Below are 24,203 nucleotides of genomic sequence, written 5' to 3'. Positions count from 1 at the left end.
TTCGTGCATTTTAGATACCTACCCACTTTATTGATACCTTTATTAAATATAAACTATTTTTTTTTACAACACATGCTTTAAAACTTAACCAATTTTCTAAAAAAAATTAAAATTTAAACGAAAGAAAATAATTCAAGCTAAATATAGCATAGCTAGTTTTTTGGGCAAAACTTTTAGAAAAGAACCCTCCAACAGAGGTCGGTAAACTACGGACCGTGGGCCAAATGTTTTATGATACTATTTGTGAAAAACAAAGTTATCAATAATTTTCTACAGATGTGCTCTCACTTATAGTTTGAGTAAACAGTAGTGCTTATTAAATGATGATTATTGAAAATAATTTGTTTTTGTTGATACATTTACGGAACTTAACAATTTTTGTTTAAAAACATTTTAATTATAGTATTTTTGTTGTAAGTTATTCTACATCATTTGAGCTTTAAATTTTTAAGATTATTATTTTATCTGAAAAGGAAGTTAGTTTAAATTTTGAAAGTTTTCTCAGTTGTATTAATAAGGTTAAAACTGGAAAAAATTGTGCTATTCACATTAAATTAATTTTGAAGGTACAAAACGACATTTGGTTTCATTTTTTTATTAAACTTAAAATTAATACAGAAATTTTATTTGTACGCACACATAAAATGGCACTATTTTTTAAATAGTAGTATTTTTTTTTGTGTTTTTAATATAACAAATAGGCAAAATTTAGTTGTTCTATAAAAACTTTACTGTGTTTATTACTTAATAGATTCGTCACAAATCATAAATAACTACTTATCATAAAAAAAAAGTAGTTTGCAAGCTTTAAGAAATAAGCTTAAAAGTAATAGATGCATACTTTTTTCAACAAAAAATTAACCTTAAGTTCTCCTTTATGTAAATACTCTTAAGGCATAAGTTTTTAAAGAAATATAGTTGCTAAAAAAAGATAAAATGCTTCACAGTACAGAAAGAGAAGAACGTCAAAAAAAGAAACACATAAAAAAAATCACAGTTTTTAGTGTTTTAGTAGCTTAGAATATTTTTCCACTACAGTTTGTTCACATTATTTACTTAAAATGAAAAGCCTAATTGTCTATTTTTTGTTCTTAAGTTTCACAGCAAGTAGAACAAGTGAGTTGTTTACCTTTGTTACTAAAACTTTTACTTGATCGTTTAAAAAAAAAACAACCTAATTTGCGGATAAACTTTACTACTCATTTTTCATTGTTTACTAACAATACACTTACGAATACAACAAAGTTTCATATTCCTTAGTGTTAATGTCACATTGAATTTAACTTAGCTTAAAATTGTTTTTGCAGATATTTTTTTGATAAACAGTATATTACTAAGTTGTATGTTAAAATTGGTCAAAAACTAGCCCTTGGGCAACAAAGTCATTAATCTTGTTTTTCCCTTTTTATCCTAAAAAGCTGCATGTTTTTAAAGTTTTTACTCAAGCTACATTATACAAGAAAGTTATCAGTAAACTAGTATAAATTAAAACTAAAAAGAGTAATTTAATAATCTAGATACAAGTTAGATTATTTAGAACTATAACACTTGGTATATTAGTTCGAGTAATTAATGAAAATATAAGTTTTTCTACATTCTTAAATATTCAACTTGTGACGAAAAGGTTCTTAAAATATTATCAATGTTATAAAACTAAGTTGGAAACTTATTTAGTTGGTTGGTTTAGTTTATGAACCAAAAACTTTTTAGTTACGCCTTTAACACTTACACAAAAAAATTTAAAAACCTTAAATTAAATATAATCTAATGTTTATACTAAAAATTTTATAAATATACAGTATTACGCTATACTAAAATGAGAATGATGTAAAGCGTAAAACTTGTTAAAGACATTAGATCAATAATTATTTTATTCTTTAAATCTAAATAAAGAACGCTATTTAAAACTTTTTTTTTGTTTTATACAAACTAAAATAACTAAATAACATTACTTAAACTTCTCTTAACTAAAATTGTATTTATAACTACTTGTAAAATCATTTGCAGCTGGCTATAGCATAAGATCTAGAAATCAATTTAAGATATGTCTTCATAGCCAGCTGGTGGCCAAAGCCCAAATAAATAATTTGATTGACCCAGAACGCAAAAAAGAAAGTATGCAAGTTCTTGATCCACTATACTTACCACAGTGCGAAAAGGATGGACACTTGTTTAAGGTTTAAATATTATAAGAATTCTTTGTTAATTATTTATACTTGTAATTCGAAACTCGAAAAAACTAATATAATTTAAAGATATTTATCATTTTAAACATTTAGACAAAATAAAATATATTAAAAAAATATTTTATACATGTTGAAAAGTTTAAAACTTTTTAATTTAAATAATAGATATCATAAAACTATAGAAAAAGTTAGTGCTTTTGTTTAATAAGTCAATTTTATACTAAGTAAACTTTTAAGTCATACTTGCAAAACTGATGTTAATAAAAGTAAGAAGTTTCCAATTTTGAATTGATTTTTTGTATAAAACAACAAAGTTTTAAGGTTTTATAGTTATATTATTTCTATAAAAAGTTTAAAATTTTTTAAAATAAACTTATGCACTAAAATACTTTTAGTAGAGTTTAATAGAATATATTTTAAAATTAAAACTTGATAACTTTTTTTTAGTAGTGAAACACTATTACAATTCTAATGTACTTAAAGACTAATTAACTTTTTTAAATTGTGTATCTCAAACGTATTTTAAATTAAAAATGTTATACTAAGCTTTAAATTTATTATTTTTCTAAAGTACTATACTGTTTTAGTTAAACTAATATTTAGCTTCTAAACATAAAAAAATAAGTTTCAAGTGTGAACAAGTCAATTTAAGTAACACATTTGCTGATATTCAATTTACATTATTTTTATTTTATATTCCAGCTTTTTATCGAAATTCAAGATATAGATTATAATTAAAAAGAAACTATCTTAAGGTTTGTATATGTTTTTTATATTTTTTTTACTTTAAGGTTCTCGTTCTATTAAGCCAACTTCTAAGTAGAAAACTTTAAATTCAACAAAACAAGCTTTTAAAAGAGTGCTAAAATTAAGTGTTAGTTAAGATATCTTTTTTTAAAAGTCAGCTTAATAAGTTTCTTTAGAGTTATTATTTCATTATCCTTCAATGAATAAGCCATCAATAAATTTCAGTATAATTATTTACTACATCAAAATACTAAAATTTAACTTAATAATTTTTTCATACTCTTATAAAAACAAATTAAACGTTTAACAACGATTTAGTTTGACCTTTTAATATTGAGTTTTTTGATCATGGTTATTAATTAAAACATGTCTTTTCAGTAAAAACTATTTTATTTCAAATAGTAAGTAATAATAACAGTTACTTTCTTTCAAAGTTTAAAAAATGTTAAGAAAAAAAAGTACTCCCCCATCAACTTTTATATACAATAACATAAGATCCTTGAAAGGTGAGTGTAATTTCTTTTGTACATTAGACAGCTCAGTGTGAATACAAAGATCCAACAACTTGCTTTTGTGTTCTGCCAGAAACTGGAACACCAATACTTGGTACTAAACGTTATGATACCATAAAGGAATATATGAACTGTGATGGTTAGATGTTATTTGTCATCACTAACTTAGTTTTCATAGAAAACATTTAAGTAAATTTTTTAACTATAGTTTTATAAATAAGAACTCTTTATTTAGTTATAACATATACACTTGTAAGATGTATCAAAAAGTCATCATCAGTATATTTTTGAAAGTAAAATACAAAAGTAGTTTGAAACAAAAACTGGTTACATTATAGTTTAGAATAAAATGATTCAAATTCTTATAAACTTTTTTAATTTGCCATATCATAAAAACTAGTTTAATATTTAAATAAATATTTAATGCTTCAATTAGTAGTTTGGAATTATAAAAAATAAAAACGTACCAGAAAGTCCAATTAATATAAATTATGTCCTGGAAAAGACGTTAAAAGGTATCCGTGGTGTGCGACTCGATAACCGAAAGATTTTTTCGTGCACCAGGTCCTGCGACCAAATATTTTGAGCGCTTCTTTTTTGTCGTTCAATAAACTATATATTACGTTGTAAAACCATTTAGAGATAAATACTAAATAAAATACTTTACAATAACTCAGAGTTATCAGAAATTCTAATGTCATAATTTGAATTGTAAGAATTTGAACCATCGTGCTTCCGACAAAATATAATTGCAGAAGTATATATCAAGTTTTTTTTTTATTGTGTAATAAGCAACAGTATTATGTTTATTTTCATCAAAAATAAGATGATTTTTCCATTTTACAATAGGCACTAAACTGTACAGTACGACCATCAACAACAATCAACGTGACATTCTTACACCTAGCTTAGTTTTCATAAGGACTCATCAGGCAGAAGTAGTCACGATGTAAAATTGACCCTTTGAAACAGGGGTCGGCAGCCTTTTATTATCACGGACAATTTTTTCAAAATAAAAGTTGCTCACGGACTGCATTGTATAGAAAAAAGTCTTTCGTTGGCCGAGTTTAAAACAAAGTTTTATTTTTCCTTTTGAAAGTTTAAAACGTTTATAAATATTTTCTTTAACTGCTCATTTGAAAAAGGTTGCTAACATCTAACTTTGGAAACGGGTCAAAATTGCATGAGGTTACTAAATTGCACGAAGACAAAATTGCTCGAGGGCACAAAATTGCACGAAGATACTTTTGCACGATGACAAATTTGCACGAGGGAACAAAATTGCACGAAGACTAATTTGCACCAAGGGTCAATTTTGTAAGGAGAGTCATTTTTTCACAAGAGCAAAAAAAAAAAAAGACTAAAAAAACAGAAAAAAACTAAAAGATAAATTAATAAAAACACAAAAAAAAATTACCGACCGAAAATAAGGGTTAGGGGTAACAGTGATAATAAAAAAAAATTCAACTCGTGAAAAATAAATGTCTCCGTGCAAAAGCGACCCTTCGTGAAAAAGTGTCTTTGTGCAATTTTGTCCCCTCGTGCAAATTTGTACGCTCGTGCAAATTTGACAGCTACCCTCTAACTTTAGTACAGTATCAACATTTTTAAATTTAAAAAAGTTTGTTAAATATAGTTACGTCTTAAAAAGTCAATAGTAAAACAGGTCTTAAACCAAATTATAATTTTGAAATACGTTATCTCTGCCGATTAACATTTAAGTTTTCAAAAGACTTTACAACAGACTAACACCTTCAAATTACAAAAAAAAACTTATAAACTGAACTAAAAATAAAAGTTTCCAGAATCAGGAGCAAAATCACTCCATTTATATAGTTTTAAGTTAAACAAATGTCGTTGTTTGTAAATTTTTCGCTTGTGAATTCTAGTGATAAGCGATTATAGAACTTGAACAGTTGTTTCTCGCTCTAGATAATGTTTTGAGTCTACAATCCATGTCGTTCTCAGCAAAAGTAGGATTTTTTAAGAAAGCACAAAGATAAACAACATCCATTCATGAACATATCGTCAACAATACTATCTATGCTGAGATCATGGATTGCAGATTTAAAATATTGTCTATAACGAGGAACACATAGACATCTTAGTTTCAGAAAAACTATTCAATACAATTAGCGAGCCAAAAGCCTGTAAACAACGAGGTTTGTATAACTTGAAACTTTATAAATAGTGTGTTTTTTATCATTTTTTTTATTTTAAACATTTTATTTTCAGTTTAGTTTTAAAGTAACTTTTTATAATTTTGAATGTTTTTAGTCTATTTTTTTCGTAAACTTAAATTTAATTAAGTAAACTACTTGTTTAAACATAATAATCTGGTTACAGACTTTGGGTAGCTTGAAAAACTTGTAAATAGCTTAGATATTTGCTGAGTTAGCAGAAAAGTCTGATATTTTTAATTATATAAACTTTATTAAAAAAAAATATTTTTAAGTAATATGATTTAGAAATGAGTATAAAAATCAAGAAAAAAAAAACTTTTTTTGCTTGCTTAGCAAATATGCAAACTATTTGCAAGTTTTTCAAGTTACCTTAGACTTGTATTCAGTTTGACCCTTAATGATGTAACTATCACAAAACGTTTTGATATTAAAATATTTTTTGTTGCACAAAAGTTATTTTTAGCGACACATATCTAATGGGGAACGGGCAAAACTGCACGAAGACAAAATTGCACTAGATGACAAAATTGCACGTGGGAACAAAATTATACAAGGAAAAAAAAAATTCAAAAAAAATTTTGCACCAAGGGTCAATTTTGCACCGAGGGTCATTTTTGCACGAGAATTAAAAAAAAAAAAAAAATTAAAAAAAAAAAAAAAGATAAATTAATAAAAAAAAAAAAGAAAAAAAAATTGGTGACCGAGGTAAGGGTTAGGGGTAACAGTGATAGTAAAAAAGAAAAAAAAGCTAACAATAAAAAAAAAAAAAATAGAAAATAAGTTACCGACCGAGGGTTACGGTTAGGGGTAACAGTGATAATAAAATAAAACATATAAAAAAACTAACTTAAAAAAAAAATAGTAAAAATATAAAAATTAAGACTAAATAAGAAATTCAACCCGTGGTAAAATAGTTCCGTAAAAAATTGTCTGCTCGTGCAAAAGTATTTTCGTGCAATTTAGTCCCATCGTGCAATTTTTCTCCTTGAGAAATTTTGTCCGCTCGTCAAAATTTGAAATCTTCCCATCTAATGAGCAGCTTAACGAAAATATTAATAAACTTTTCAAAACTTTAAAATTACTGTTGTATGTATCAATTTTCTAATAAATACCAAAAATCTCAAGCTATCAAATTTCAAGCTAATCGAAGCAAGCTCGCTGGAATATATAGCTAAAACCAATTGGCACAGTAGTTTTCTTTTTTGAATTTACATATGTTTCTTTGTGTTAAACAAGTTAACACAGCTCCATTGAGTCATCAAGATCTAGAAGTAACTGCAACTTTATTAAAATCTTAGTCCTGTATGCAATTTAAAAAAATATTGTTAAGTTTTTTTTTGTTGCTTTACTATAAAGCTAAAGTATTCATTTTTATTCCCATTTGTATATTGATTAGTTAATTGCATAGTAGAAAATTTAAAAAATAACTTGTTTTGTGATGTTCTTTATATCAATACTTAAAACTTTTTTCATGTATAACTTAAATTACTTTCCTAAATAACAGACATTTATACCAAGATATCAAATTACTTTTACTTGAAGCTTGAATTTAATAAAACTTAATTAAAAAACTACTTAAAATTACATATTTTTAAAAGCTTAATGTTTTATAGTTTTAACATAAAAGCAAATTTCTTTAAATCTATATATTTGTACTTTAAAAATTAAATTTCAAAAAGCATAGTAAATGTTTTCCAAAAACTGATTAATTGTATAAGTTAAAGTCAATACTTTAGTTAGTGTAGTGGTAAGATCACCAATAATAGCTAAACAAAATTTACAACTTTTGTTTTTTTGTTACACCTTTAACTTATATAATTAATTAACTTTGTGCTTTAAGTAAAGTATTTATCAAAACATTTTTAATGAAGTACTTTGCAAAGTTATTGTAGACGTTAAGATCCAGTAAGTTAGTCGATACCTACGTAATTTTTAAAATCTAGATTTACTAACACTAAAGTAATATAAAAAAACTAATAGTTTTACAGCTATTTTTACACAATTTTGATAAAAAGTAAGTCTTCAGAGCCAAAGCCTTGGCTTCTATGTATCATAAGACAAGCTGAAAACTTGTTAACAACTTGTTTTGATAATATAACTTCGAACGTCAGATATAACCTATTGGTTCTAGGCTTTGACTATTTCTGCCGATGCTTTTCTTTTGAGATTATTACAAACTAGCGCCCTAGCTGTGTTATGGACGAAAATTATATTTTACGCTGCATATCAGTTGGAAAACCATACGTAACTAACTATATCAGCAAACAATAGCTTCGTGTAAAAACATAATAACTGTTTGTAGATTGACGACTACAACTACCTTCGGTTACGACTGACCGAATAGTTTTGATACGAACAAAAACTCGGTTTTAGTTTATCATAGAGCTTTGGTCTATGATTAAAAGTTCTAGTTGTATTTAAAACATTTTTTAATATAGTTATATATAAAAACAGTGTTTTTATACAAACTACAGTATACAAAAATAAACTTTTACAAATGAGGTGGTAATTGTTTTATTTAATTCCGAAACTTTGTAACTAAACATTACTTACTTGCGGTGTTTCTTTATACTAAAAAAATTTGGTTTTATATACTTAAAAAGTATTTTGTGCATAGAACTATTTTTATCTTTAATCACTACAACAAGTTAAACTTGCATAAAAATCTACTATACAAACATAAGTTTAAAACGCAATAAGTAAAGCTTTTGTGTCCTATAAAACGTTTAAATATATTTTAAATGTAAAATTTTTTTTTAAGACTGTTATATAAAATATTGTTAATGTTTTGATTTTATTAGCTTTGTGTTTAAAAGAGATTTAGTTTTACATTTAACACTTTTGTTAAAAAATATACACTGTTTGTATTAAAAATGTGTTATTAGAGCCATAGCAAAACTAACAAAATAGATTTAAAATTATTTTTAGTAATATAAAAACTTTTCACACAAACAATTTTTCTGGTTCATAATAAAAGTAAAACTAAAAAAAAAAGTTAGTCCGATTAATTTTACAAAAACTTTGATATCAGCATAATGCTAATTAATTAAAAAAATCAATAAAAATCTAGAGTATATGTTTAAGAATAAAGAATCTTCGAATACAGACCATTAAAAAGTAAAGTAGATAAAATATTGCTAAAAAACACCTGTTTTACTAAACGAAAACTTATATTGTGAATAATAATTAAGTTAAAACAAAATTAAAGTAGATTAGCATTTGCCTCACTAACTTTTATTTTAACAGTCATATTGAAAAAGATTTTTGTAAACAAAATAATCTTTACTGAATTACATATAGATAAATTTAAAAACAATTTTTTACAGTAAATTTTAAAAATAACAATTTTTAATAAAATTTTACTAAAACTTTACCAACCTAACAAAATAAGTTTCAAATGTTTTATAAAAGAATTTATCGTAATTAAAAAAAAAAACTTGAACGTAAAATTCTTTTTATGAAGAAAGTAAACAGTACTCAAATTTAAAAAACCTTGCCTATTTTAATTTTCAATGGATAGTGTAAAAAAAAAATCAAGTTTATTTGTTACATCTTCTTTGTCATCATAAAAAAATGTACAGTGGTGTTTTTGCTTGTAGGATTTTTATAATTTCAGAAAAAAATTCTCAAAATTTTTAAGTTACTCAAAAAAAAAATGCTTAGTAGTTTTTATGAATTTGCTGTTTTTATTTTGTTTCGAAAATACCATATAGTTACTTCCTTATGTTGTTTTATACACTTTTTAAAGGTACTATTTTTAAATTAATTACTTACGGTTTATGTAAAAAGTATTAAGTAAAGGTTTATTAATAATTTTTTGTACTTTTAACAAAACTTAACTACTGTTATTGGTTGACAGATGTCAAAAATGCACAAAGGGACACTTTTGTACAAGGGTCACTTTGGCACGAAGAATATTTTTGTACGAAGACACTTTTGCACGAGGAGCCATCTTTGCACGGAAAATTCTTTGCACGACTTGAAACTTTTTCTTAACGTATTTTTATTCTTTTTTTTTTTACTATCACTATTACGCCTAACCCTTACCTTCAACAACCAGTAACAAGTTACCTTTTGATTCTTCGTCCAGTGTTTTTTGTTTTGCTGTTACTGTTACCCCTAACACTTACCCTTGGTCGGTTTTTTATTTTTCGTATTAATATTTTTTTTAGTTTTCTACTATTTTTTTTCTTTTATTTTGTTTACTATCACTGTTACCCTTAACCTTTACCCTTGGTCGGTTATTATATATTGTATATTTTTTTCAATTTTTTTTATACTTGTGCAAAACTGTCACTCGCAAAAGTTGACCCTTAGTGCAAAAGTGTCCTCGTGCCAACTTGACCCGTCCCCGTTATTTGTAGTACTTTTAACATTATGTATTTAAACATGTATATAGAAATGCGTATGCTAAGTTAAAACTAACCATTTAAAAGCTATTTCCTTATTGAAAAAGTTCAATTAAACAACTTTGTTAAAATTTACTGTATAAACTAATAATAATGCCAAAAAACAGAGTCAAATTATTTATTGAATATTCACACCTGTAAGGAAAGAGCTGCGGCTTCTAAAATAGTTATAACAATGGTGGGAGGTGACAAACTGCCGTTTGAATACCTACCTGTTTGCAACATTGATGGATCTTTTCAGGTACAATTTTTTTATTTTTTTTAAATAGTTTTTTTATGGATCATTGATACAGTTTTATATATGCTTTTTTTTAACGTACTTTTTTTTAATCTTGTGAACTATTTTATTTATAGTAAATTATTTATTTTTTAGGTTACTTGTAATATCTTTAAAACAAGCGACTTCCCTGTAATAAGTTATAAAAGTATTTTTTTAAATATTTTATTTTTCAATTTAAAAAACCTTTTACCTTAAACATTGATAAACAAGTCAAGTATATAATTTTGTTTAATATAGTTTGCTTTTATACAGTGTAACAAAAAGTATTAACGTATTTGTATCTATTTAAAGCTTTTATCTATTTATATATTTTAAACATTGACGAAATTATAAAATATTTTAATGTAATTACTTTAATTCATTATTAGACTTCTAATGTTTAAAAAGATAATACGCTTGTCATAATAAATACTTTAATTAACTACAATCCTTGAGACAAAACAAAAGCAAAAAGTATTGATGTTTCAAATCATTCAAGCTAACAACGCTTTTAAAATGCTTTTGTTTTTGGTAAATTATGAACGTACTTCATTGCCTGTTAAATTCTAAAGAGAATAATTAACTAGCATTAGCTAGATAGACAAGCTATTTTTTTTCTAGGTATGTGTTTTTTATAAGTTTGCTTTCAGGCACTTCAAAGAAATGATCGATTTTTCTTTTGTGTAGACACAGTGAATGGGGACAAAATTCCAAAGACCGAAAGTATAAGAGAATTACCTGTAACTGAAAACATTTGCAGGAGCTTTTCAGCGTTATGTAAGTTTTTATAAACTTGAAATGTTGTAGATAATGTTAATGAGATTATTTTTAATATATAATAAGGTATTTCTTCTTAGCATTAAAAACCATTCATTATATATGTTTTTACTATGAATCTTCATAGTAAGAAATAATTTTTTTAACGTATAAAAGCTGTACAAAATGTTAATACAAATATAAATAAGAAATAAAATGACTGGGAAAGTAATTTTCTTCAATAGTATTCTAATAATGTAGGGTTTTATGACATCAGATGTTAAAAAAAACATAACGAATGTTGGATAATAAGATAAAATGTAATAAGGTGTTAAAACCTAGATATCTAAACAAGCAGAACCCTTAGGAAAATCACAATAACTGTTTTTGCACGCAAATATTTTATCGAATTACCATATTTCAAAGCTTCAAAGATTTTATTAGTAGAGGAGATAAAACTCATAGCAAAATAAAAAACTAAGATTAACTGAAAACGTGTTAGCATTTGTATATAAAAAACAAATTAAAAGTTACGACAAAATGAAACATATACTTTGTTTAATACTAAACTATGATTTTATAACAAATACAACTATTACTTTAAAAAAGTCTTAAGATTTTATGAGTGAGTTAATGTTGATACCTTTGGGGCTTTTATAATCAATATGAAGAACATGATTTTATAATCATATATAGTCTTGTTCATTGCAATTAAAAGAAATTTGGTGTCCATTATTAATCTGAGGTACTTTTGAACTGTAGTTTATGAAGAAAGCCAACTAATAAAAGATTCTGATTTAGATAAATATTTGTTACTCAAAACAAGATCTTGTAGTAAGTGAAATAGTGACAACGAAATACAATAATTTGCTGTAGATGAATATTCGCCACTCAATACAATAATCTGTAGTAGATGAACAGAGGAAAGTTTATACAAGATTTTATAGTAGGTGATCAGCTTTTAATTTTCCAATAAATTGCCAATAATATATAACTATGTAAGTACTCCACTAGTTCCTTTTTATAACTCGAGTACGGTTTATACATGACGCTGTAACTAATAGATGCTTTTTGGTAAGAATTTTGTCAGCACTGCTTATAGGCAGAATAATCAACATGTCTTGTTGATTCTATTTATTAAACATATAAAATAGATATTCAGGTATCAATTTTTCTTCTGTTAAAAGTTTGTTGATAAGAATAGTTGAATACGTGTCAATAAAATAAACAAATAAATTACGATGAACTCTCTATCATAATTTAAATGGGTAGGTGTCAGAAATGCACGAGTGATCAATTTTGCACAAAGGATCATATATGGACGAAGAAAATTTTGTACGAACCGACACTTATACACGTCATGATTTTTACACGAGTGTGGTCTTTTTTGCGCGAAGCATCACTTTTGCACAAGGAGTCACTTTTGCACGGCATAAATTTTACTTTCTTGAATTTGTGAAGCTAAAATAAAACTTAGTTGAAATACTAACAATAAAATTTGACCGTGCAAAACTGTCACTCGTGAAAATTTTTACTTTTAATCCTTTGTGCAAAAGTGACCCTTCGTGCGAAACTGACTCTGGCAAAAGTGAATTAGTGCAAAACAGACCCGTCACCAGTTTGAATATATTTAGCTTGGTCAACACCAATACAATGATAATAATATTTAACAAAGGTATTTTATATTTAAAGTAGTCAGTGTTAAAACTTAATATACATCTAGCCTAATTACCTAAAATCAAAACCAGGCAAGTATTACTGTACAATTAACTGTTTAAAAAATAAATATTTATGTTAGATCAAACTTTGAAATTCCATTTAACGGTAAAATACATTCGTTTTATGTTCGTAGTGAACAGCCAACTTTCCGACTATAAAAGTTTTAATATTCTTTTTTTATCTTTCATAATTTGCACTTGTGAAAGCTATTTTTCAAATGGCTATTTAAGTAAACTCTTTATAAATTAAACATAGTACTAGTTTAATTGGTTGCACGACTATTCAAGTTCCTTAAATACAAACTCTAGTAACTCTTGGTTATTGTTAATTATCTCTTCTAATAAACTTTTGTTTAATTTATGATTGTAATCTTATAAACGAGAAATACATAACCATTTTTTTACTTTTGTAAAGTTTTAGTTGTTTATGAGATATGGCTTAAACAAGCTTTAAAATTTAATGAAAGACAATAATTTTTAATAAACACTTGATTCAAAATTCTTTTTACTATCATGATTTTATTAATTAAACCTACATAAATTCACATAACATTTTTAATTTTTTTCTAGTATAACTTACTTTTAGAGGTGTGACCATTTAAAAGGTTTTATAAGAGTTTAAATTGTCATAATTTGGACTGTAGTAGTTTGAATATTCATGTAACCAGTCAAGTCAGAATTCAAAGCATTTGTTTAATTTAAAATTAACTAAAATTTAATGAATATTTTGCTATGAAAGTTTTAAATTTTAACACTTTTTAAAATTAGTAAAACAGCTTTTGCAAACTTTACCTTGTTGAAAAAAAAAAGCTAAAACTTACAAATCACGGTTAAATGTCAAAAAATGCACAAAGGAACACTTTTCCACAAAGGTCAATTTTGCATGAACAGTATTTTTTGCACGAAGACACTTTTACACAAAGGGTCATTTTCACACAAAAACACCTTTGCACCGATTGAAACCTTGATTTATTTATTTGTTTCTTTTGTTTACTACCACTGTTACTCTAACCCTTACAATTGGTTGGTGGCTTTTTTAAATATTTTTTCTGTATATAATTATCTTTTTTTTTACTATCACTGTTACCCCTAACCCTTGGTCGATTTTTTATTTATCTTAATATCAATTTTTTGATTTATTTTTATTAATTTTTATTTTTTTACTATAGCTGTTATTCCTAAGCCTTACTCTTGGTCGGTAACTTTATATATATTTATTTTATTTTTTTTTTTTTTCTTGTGCAAAAATTTTAAAGTCTCTTCGTGCAAAAATGTCCCTTTGTGCAAAAGTGTCTTGCATATTTGGTCGTCCCAACAAATCGCAGTAATACAAAACTAAATCTTATTTTTGTTAACTATTTTATTTTTACTACACATTCTTATGTAAGTTTTAAAATATAAAACAATTTTTTTTAGGTTTAAAAAAAAGAGCTTATCTTCTACATTAGTTTTCTTTATTTTAGCTACAACAATATTTTTTGTAAAAAAAAACCTTTGTATTTAAAAAAAGAATAGTTTTAAAATTATTAGGTTTATCAAAAAGGATCTATTTAAGTAACGGGTCGTTACAGCTGTTTTAAGAGTTAAGGAGAAATAAATAAATAGAATATTTCTTTCACTTAAGTTACAAAAAGAATATGTAAAAAAAAACTATTGGTTACGATATATTCAAAGCCCTTTTTTAAGTTGAACTGTTGTTGTACAAATAAATAGGACTTTTTACTCTTTAAACAACTTATATAGAAATTACTAATTTTGAAAGTTAATAAAGTTAATTTATAAAATTTTTTAGTGCTTAATAGAAAAAATTTGTAAAAACTAACATCAGTACAGTAAATAATTTAATTACGCATAAAAAAGATTGAAAATTCTGTTATTTTAGGATCTCTATCATATAAATTTTTACCATTACTTTTTATAATTTAAATTTGTAATGCTTTAAAAAAAATACAAAATTAAATTACTCGAATTAATGCCAATTATACATTGACAAATAATTTTATTATAGATTTTTTATAAGTAAAATACACATTTTTGATTCATTAAGAGGTCAAAATAAAATATTTTAATTGCTAAATATCGATTAATATATATGTTTTTTAGTTAAAATATTATTTTTTCAATAGACCTAAAGTAACTTAAAGACATAAAATAGCTTGTATTTCAAACATATAACTACATACTTACAACTTTTTCAAGCAAAAAAAGTTATAAAGTTTCCTAAACTTATAAAAAAAACTTAAAACAAGTCTATATGATTTTGTTAGGTACATTTAAAAAACAGTTTCATTTTTTCAAAACGTATTAATAGTTTTATTAATTCTCTTCAGATGTAATAATTCTAGACAACTAAAAACTATGGTAAATCAACAAGTAAAACCACGTTTTAAAAGTACTAAGTGATTAATGAGAGTAATAAAAATTAAACAGAAATTAATGTGAAAATTATTATTAATTCAGATACACTATAAACGAAACAAAATGGCCGATTCAACTAAACAATGACACTTGATAATAAAATATCTTAATTTTTTGCATAATTCTGGGTTAGCTTATAACTAGGTCGAATAGATTACTATAACTTTAAATCTTCCTAGCTTAAAATTTTTATCACAAACAATTCTATTAACAAAATATTTTTCTATAAATAGTATTTTCACAACTATTTCATATATTTCATTTTACTGTAAGTTTTTTTTTTATGAAATTTAATACAAGTCGTAGTATATACTATAATTCTCGTTTAAAATGCTTGAAAGTCTGTCCAGTATCATATTTTGCATAAGAGATTAAAGCTGTTAATAGCAGAGCTTTTATTCAACTATAGTGTTGAATTTTTTATTTAAATTTTAGAAATTGATTAAAAATAGTTCCAGAACTTGACTGTACGTTTATTGTGCTTTAAAATTTTCTTCTCTCAAACGACTGCAATATGCTACGAAGACATTATCAATACAGAAAACTTCTCAGGTCAACAAACTTTGGATTTCTTAAGACTATCGTCATGTTATTTTATAACTCTTTTAAAACAACTAATGAATATACATTTTTCAACAGAAATTTTCTTTCATCTAATTAAGAACGAATAACTCAGTAGAACAAATTTTACATTCCAGATGGTATAGTATTTTAATCAAACTGTTATTTTTTCTACAAAATGATTTGTAGTAAAAATAATGCCCTGTAGATGTTATTTTTATTTAGAAGCTTGTAAGTATTTTTAAAAATTCTTTGTATATAATTTGTCCAGAATAGATTTAGATTGTTCTGTTTAACTTCTTAAGTAAATAAAAATATTTCAATGCAAATAACTTAATTTACAAAACAGAGCCTTGTGCTGTACTCTGTCAGTGATATAACTAGACAATCATACATATGTCTGCTGTTAAGAATATGCAAAAAATATACTTAAACTTTTCTAAATTTTAATCATATCATGAAAATATTGGCTAGAGTTAGACCAAGTGACGAGCTCAAATGTTTGATTATAAATCACGTTAACATGACTAAATCGTATATCACTTGCTATATATTATTTTTTTAATACTTGGTTTTCTTAAATTATGTAGGACATTTGCACTACTTCATCTATACAAATTTTGTTTATGTCATGATCCAAAGTTTTTAGCTATTTCGTTTTTTGTTTTAGTTTCTTATTTCAATCTAAGTTTTATGATTGTTTTTATTCATACTTGAGTATATCTCAAACTGCCTGAAATTATTAGTAATTTACTCATACTGAATCTTAGGTAGGCAATTTTCCATCATGATTTTGAGTGTAATTATGCTATCCCTATTTTTACTTATTTAAGATTTTATGAACATTATTTCACCCTTATGGCTGTATCTAATTATTTCTCTATACATTCCAGTTACTAACCAGTTTGACAAATAAAATCATCTTAATAATTCTAAAGAAATTCATTTAAAGCCTTTACTTTGTTAATTTTACATCAAGTTGTAGCAGATTGTCTCAGAACTTTACTGTTTTCTTGGTATTATTATTCTTAAGCAGTACAAACAGTCTTTATGGTTGTTTCAGGTAAGTATACAAAATAATCTTATATAAAATACGTTTTTTAAATAAGTAATAATTGTGCAAATAAAAAGTATTTGATTATAAAAGGGCTTTATTTAGTTAAGTTGATCATTTTGTTTCGTTTATATATAATTCGATAACTGTTAAGCCTGAATAAAGTCTTGTAAAAAATCAGCTTAGATGAAAGTTTTTAGATAAACAAAGCCTTTTAAAGTTAAACGTAGTAAAAAATTTCATATATATATATATATAATATCTTGACAATATTCTTTTTTTAAATTTTAGCTTTTATTTTCGCTCTTTTTATTGTTTAAAATACTAGTAACAAAAAACACTAAAACGGTTATTTGTATAATTTTTTTTCTAATTTTGTTTATTTACATTTACTAAAACTTTTTAGAGAAATTGTAATCAATGCTTTAGGAGTTAATTCCCTACTTAATTTTCAAAGTTAGTTATCTTGTCTAATTTTTTAATTACTGGTTGAAAAATATAGTTTAAAACCATAACTTCAAAAACATTCTTTGTTCAGAGGCTTAAAGTATTTTTTACAGGGCAAAAGTTTAAGAACATTCGAGAAGAAGATTCAGTTAACAGAATGATAATCGTAAACAAGACTTGCAGGTTTGTTTAAAACTTTTACTTTTAATTATTTCTGTTTAAAGAACAGAAAAATACTCTTTAAACAGTAACAAAGAAATGGAGTATGTAGAATGCGGATGTGCAAATACATGTCGGATGATAAAGGGGCCACAGCGATTTAATAACTGTGAGAATTGCAAACCGGTCTGTAGGTGCCCTAAAGAATCATACGAATTAAATGGAAATTGCGTAGATAAAGAGGAATGTCTTGCAAAGGACACTGAAATGGACAACAAAGAAAAAATAAAAAGAAAATGTAAGTTTAATCATGTTAATAAACCAAAACTATCCAAGACTTCTGCTTAATTATACTTAACCTTTGCAGTTTTTTAGTTGATTATAACAACGTGTATATAATTTTAATTTGTAGTTTTAAAAGTATATTTGATCTATAAATAAACCATTATTAAGTTATATTTCCAGGGAGCTTGTACATTGAAGAGAACAAAGATGAAAATATTGAACTGTTCTTCAATATGCAGGAAAGTGAGTACTATCAAGGATATTCAAATACTGGTGAATATTCTAATCAAGATGTTTTGGACTACTCTGAAGAAGAAGGGGTTGAGTATTATGGTTATGAAACAGTATTCGATGACAAGATGGAGGGGATTCTTGAAGTGCTTGAAATGGACTATGACCAAAATAAGTACAAAAAGAGCTCTATGAATACATGAACACTAAAAAGGTTTTTAAGGTTTTATCAAAACTATCCAATTTGGTTCCAAATTTTTATCATGACCATTGCTTAAAAGTACAAAATTATTACTTACTCTTTCACTCTGTTTCATTATACACTTCATCTAGTTATACTGAATCTAAAAAAGAAAAAAAAACGATTTGATAAATTTATTTTGTTATCTTTTATGTTTAAAGAGTTAGTCAAAACGTCTGTTCACATTTTTGTTCTAGATATTCTGTCGATTTTTTAGTTTTTCAGATAATTTTCTTCATAAAACTCTAAAAGATTTATATGAATAAGTTGTAAATATACATTAAGTTTTTAAATATATTAGTGTTTATGTTTAATCAAATATTTACTGGAAACGTTGTATTATCTACAAATAAAAAGTAAAAGTTTAATATGAGATAAAGCAACAGTTATTTTTGTTTTTTGTTATAACTTATCAAAACTTTGTTCAACATACATTGATAAACTAATGTATTCTTAAAAGAAACTAAATAATCATACCATATAAAATCCAAAATAAAGAATGACACATTATTCGAACCTTGAATTTGATATTTGTATTCTTGTTTGCTGTACTTCTAGAAAACAATTTTAAATTTTTATCGAATTTGTACATTGTTATCATTTTCTGATAATTAGGCTCTGCTGAAGCTTTTTAGCTAGTTTAATACAAAATTTATGTTATTTTTTTGTAATGTCAAAAGTTTCAACATTTAACTGCCTCGATCTGTAATTTGATACTAAAAACTTTATAAGTATCATTGTTTGTTTAGTGAATAAAATTTGTTTACTATTCAAAAAAATTAAGTAATAATTAAACTTTTTAATAGATTTTTGTTTTTTTAAACTACAACCTTTCTATTAGTTCAATAAAAAAAAGCTTTATGTATATTTTCTATAAACGTATATTTCCTTCTATCCATATTATTTTTTAGGATGCTTATACCTATCCAAATACAAGGATATTAAATTAAAATACTGCTAAGAATTACTAAAAAACAATATATTGTTTCTTTTTTTGATAAATCGGTAGCCTTTTTCAAGATATAATAAAAATTTCGAACATAAATGCACATAAACAGTTATACACCTGACACCTTTAAAATAGAATTCTTTTATTAGTCGCTTATATTGTACCTTGAACCTTTTTTAATAAAAAACAACAACTAAATGAAACTTCATTAATGGAAAGGACTAAAAAAAATAAAAGGACATTTAGCTGTTATAAAGGAGCAGTATTTGACAGCTTCACTATGTGAAACTAGCTTTAGAGTAGGTTTAAAATTAAAACAGAGTAACTTTTATTTGTGAGGTTTTTCATTAAGAAAATCGGTAGCTTAAAAGCTTGAAACAAAACGGTTTCTGGAATGCAATACAGCTTTCGTGGAAAGCCAAAATGTCCTAAGGCAACTATTAAAAGGAATTTAGCGAACCTCGCCTATTCAACTTTATTTTAACTAACTTATATAATTAGCTTTAGAAATTTCTATTAAAACCGTGCGTTTTATTGGTATCTTTTTGTTTCTAAAAAAAAACAGTTTTGTTAGTTCTGCTCAAACCTTTATCAAACTATAAAGAGTTTATTGATATTTTATTTTTTAAATCAAAAAATTATTATATCAAATGAAATGATTAAACCTAATTAATATTCAAAAGTTAAAATACCCTATTTCTTGCAAATAAATACTTTTAACTTATACTATTTTGTTTGAACAAACTAATATTTTGACTACAGTAAAGTATAAAGGAAAGTTTTAATTACTTTTTATCTATTTTTTTTTATGAAACAATATAGAGTATTTGGGAAAATAACAGTTTTATTGTACTTAAATTCGATCACAATTTCAGACTTTTCCTTATTTTTCTTTTAACGGATTAAAAAACACTTTAAGACATTTTATGTATCATTTAAAAAATGGAATTTGTAATATAAAATAGTTTTAAAATGAAATTTTACCACAAAACTCAAAATTTTAATCTTAAAAAATCTTAGCCTATCTTAAACATTGGTTTTGTCTATCTCATGTAAGCAATAACGGTATTCGCTTGAAATTAACAACTTGATAAGAACATTAGTTTATTTAAAAATACTTTTCTAGATTGTTCGCATTTATAATGTTTACCAATCCATAAATAATTAAATAAATTAACGAATAATGTAGGAAAGTTTTAAACATATATTTTACAAAGAGTAGTAGTAGTAAAATATTTTGATTCTTTTATGCAGATGAAAGCTAAAAAAGAACAACATGTGTTGAAAAAATTGAAAGAAGAAATAAGTAAAAATATAAAAACCTGATTTGTAATAAAATTCAAATATTTACACTTTTTTATTTTAAAATTTTGGTAGTAAAAATTATGATTAGAGGTAAATTTTAGAATAAAGTTTAGCAACTTATTATTTTTTATAACTGAAAGTATTTATGTTATAAAGTATACTAAAACAATATTAAATGTATGTATATGCTTTTGTTTAGAAAATGACTTATAAAAGTATAATCTAATCATAAAAAATAAGCTAAGGTTGTTTTAGTATGTCATAATAATATATTAATTATTTAGATAAAACTGTATTTCACAAAAAAATACTTACTTCAAGAAATTGTAAAATCTATAACTGTTGCTATTTCAGTTTAGTTAAAAAAAAAACTGTAATGTATAAATACAACGTTAAAACAAAACCAATTGGAAAATGCTTAAGTAATTTGAATAGCGGTTTTGAACTAAAAAGAGTAAGGTTAAATGTATACTATTTTATTTTATATTTGTTTATAACAATGGTTTTATGTCTTGATGCGTTGCTTTTTAGGCTTAAATATTAAAACGCACTAATTATAGTCATATATTAAAGCAGTGGTTCCCAATCTTTTTGATGCGCCGCACCCCTAAAACATTTTAAACAGTTTTCGCACCCCTTGCAATTCATGTAATGAATTATTAAAGAATAATTTGAAATAGAACGTTATAGTTTTTTTGATAGTGTACTATGTAAATATATGGAAACTTAAAAAATACAACAAACTGTGTTAAAACAAGTTTTATTTATTTCTTCTAAGGTAAAAAGATTCCAGTTCTCCCTTCCGAAATATCCAATATATGACTTAGATATTATTTCCAAATTATTTATATTATCTCACACACACTCTGAATTAAAGACTCATTTTTATCAGTTACTTATTTGAGTAATGGAAAATTTGATAAATTGCCTCTTTTAACTCGTCGACACCAGTGATGTAAATTTTCTTTGAAAGCGTTTAACAGTTAACAACATTTTAATATGTTTGTATTCTTCCCTTGCATAGAAACACTCAGGTTACTCGAACGGCTGAAAATGTCATTCAAATAAGCTAGTATTTGATTAGATTAATTTGAATCCATTTTTTGGCATGGTCGTAGTAACGTTTCTTAAAAAAAATAGTTCAAAAAAGCACGTTTCTCTTCCACGTGATAGCTAGCGGACTTCCGTATAGAAAAGTAAAACTGAATTGTTTTAACCATTATCTTGACAGAACGACTTAAAAGGGCGATGATTTAGAGCACAACCTCTAATAAGTTAATGGCCTTCACAGAAATATAGAGGACATTTTTCAATTTCGTGCAATGTTTTCAATGCTAAAGAATGTCAATGAAGAAAACAGTAGTACCCTGTAAGTGCGAAATATCCTGTTTTACAAAGCAGAACAAAACGGTTTATTTCCCAATATAGCAGGGGCACCGTCAGTACACACAGAATTAATGACTTTGATATTTAATACTTTGATCATGTTTTGCAAAAAAAAATCTTCACACATTGGACCATGTCTTTTGCTTTGGTGGTTCTCTTTAGATCTTCACAAAATAAAAATCTTACATTATGGTACCATCATGCACATATCTCACTAATGCGATTCAGTTGACTGCAATTTTTAACATTGGTTCTTTCGTGCGACTGGAGAGATATTTTCAAGGGACTAGCTTTGATATCAGCGATAACTTTGTCCAAAATATGCGAACTTTAATCACTAATTTGACTCTGAACAACATTGCTTAATAACGGCACTAGCTCAAGATTTTTTAAAGTTTCTTTTCCAAGAACAATTTTAGTCATTTATTATAAACTTTTTAATCTCTTCAGCAATTGTATGGGGCTTCTTGGATTTCCCTACGTTATACGCCACATGGTGTAAAGCCATTGAAACGGGTTTTTCAGTAGATACAAAACCCATTTTTAGAAGTGTCTTCGAGATTCAAAACGGATCCTTTTTGCTTTCAATGATTCAACATCATGACCTGAAACATCTGCTCCACTATGTCGGTTGTTAAAGTGTTCTCTCAACTTAGATGATTTCAAATTTGCGTTTGAAAAAACAGTATTACAAAACATGTATTGCGGTTTTTGCAGGCCTTCAGTTGTTTTAGTGGAAGTAAAACCAAACTGCTTATAGCTATCATTCCATATCCTTTTTTTCATATAATTAAGGATTAAGTACTGCTTGAAAAATTGTATTTTAAAGAAGTATATAAAAAGTAAGTTGTCAAGACATTTATTTTTTATAAGATTTATTTAACAAAAACAATGCTTCGGTCTATGACCTTGTCAGCTTGTTTTTTAAATCTGAAAATTGATATGAAAAGTGAGAAAAAGGCATCAAAAGAGTTAATAGAAAGTTAGGCTTAAACTGGAGACAAAAACTTTTCATACATTTTAACATGAGTTAGGTACTAAAAAGATATAAAAATCAACTACTCTAGGTAAAGCCAAAGTAGTATCTTTAATTTAAAACTATACACTCACATCAGTCTAAACTTGTAAAAAAAACTTTGTTTTTAAAAGATATAATAACTATAATAAGCTTTAGATTCAGGTAATGGTAGTAATATTTGTTGTAAACGAACAGTTTAAATCAAAACCACAACTAAATTAGTATTGAGTTTGAAAGTTTTTCTAAAATTTTGCAATTAGAGTATGAGGCAATAATTTAAACTTTGAAATTTTTATATGGATTGAATTGCTTGTTAGCTTTAAAAATTGATAGTTATGTTTTGTTTAGTAAAAGAAATTTAGGCTTACAGTCGCCCAAAATAAAGAAAAATCTCATAAGAAAAATGATTTTCCTTCTCGCATCCCCAAGCGAGCACCTTCGTTTGGGAAACTCTGTATTAAATAATATATATATAACATTTATGATAAGCTCGTTTTTACTTGATACATATTCTCATAAAAATCAATATTAATTCAAAAAAACTTTTCTGACTTGTTAGGTATAGCTGTACCTAATTTTTCTTAGTATGCTAAAAATGCTTTTTATCTAATTTTTGAGTTATAGTTTTTGCAGATTTTATACTTTTGTATTTTTTTCTATTTTATCCATATACAAAATAATATTATCACGTAAAATTTCATATGTTAATATATAATTAAAAAATGATCTAGATAATCTACAATTTTATATACCTAATATTTGAGTGTTTATTTTGTCCTATTATGTTCTATACATGTTGTACTGTATTAATAGCAAAATATATTGTAATCTTTGCTTATTAAAAACTAAACTACTATAAGGATGCAAAAAAAGTTCTTACTGCAGCCCTTTTAAGTCCTGGTTTCAATAATTAAGAGTTAAAAAAAAATTATATAGAATCTCTCTTCGATCATAAAATGTCAATCGAAATAAATTTGGTATAACACTTAAACAAAGGTTTTTCTTCTTAGTAATCAGCGTTTTACACATCGAACAATTTATGACAATCAATCAGTTAACTGTAGTATTTTTTTATTACATATTGTTGTTTTATTAGTCTAGTAATGTTGTTTCACATCAGCTTTTGTTTGAGTAAACTTTAAATAAAGTAGTTTAAATAAATTTCACTTTACAAATAGAAAATCATATACATTTTTATTTTAAAAAGTGTTATACATTATTCAAATAAGCACACTAAAACAAGTAGCACAAAATATTTTTTGTTGCAATAAACATACTAACTTTTCAAAATTTATTATACATAGTATATAGTACGAAACTTTTTAGTCAATACATAAATTTAGTCTGGAGTTCCGAATTATTTTTAAATTTTTGAAAGT

The 24,203-nt window shown here is 25.3% G+C and overlaps 1 protein-coding gene across 1 annotated transcript; it reads left to right on the top strand.

Annotated features, from left to right (window-relative positions):
- Nucleotides 1-978: 978 nt before the first annotated feature.
- LOC145834660 (uncharacterized) lies at nucleotides 979-18,931 on the top strand. Its single transcript, XM_082942145.1, has 8 exons — nucleotides 979-1,116; nucleotides 2,008-2,177; nucleotides 3,467-3,584; nucleotides 10,145-10,278; nucleotides 10,947-11,073; nucleotides 17,364-17,433; nucleotides 17,499-17,707; nucleotides 17,875-18,931. Exons 1-8 carry the CDS (start codon nucleotides 1,062-1,064, stop codon nucleotides 18,126-18,128), a joined length of 1,137 nt encoding a protein of 378 aa, XP_082798271.1. The 5' UTR covers nucleotides 979-1,061; the 3' UTR covers nucleotides 18,129-18,931.
- Nucleotides 18,932-24,203: the final 5,272 nt, after the last annotated feature.

Source organism: Thalia democratica, chromosome 4 (assembly GCF_965202585.1).
Source record: "Thalia democratica chromosome 4, ktThaDemo2.hap1.1, whole genome shotgun sequence".
Classification (NCBI taxonomy): Eukaryota; Metazoa; Chordata; class Thaliacea; order Salpida; family Salpidae; genus Thalia; species Thalia democratica.
This window is presented reverse-complemented; position numbering and strand designations above follow the sequence as displayed.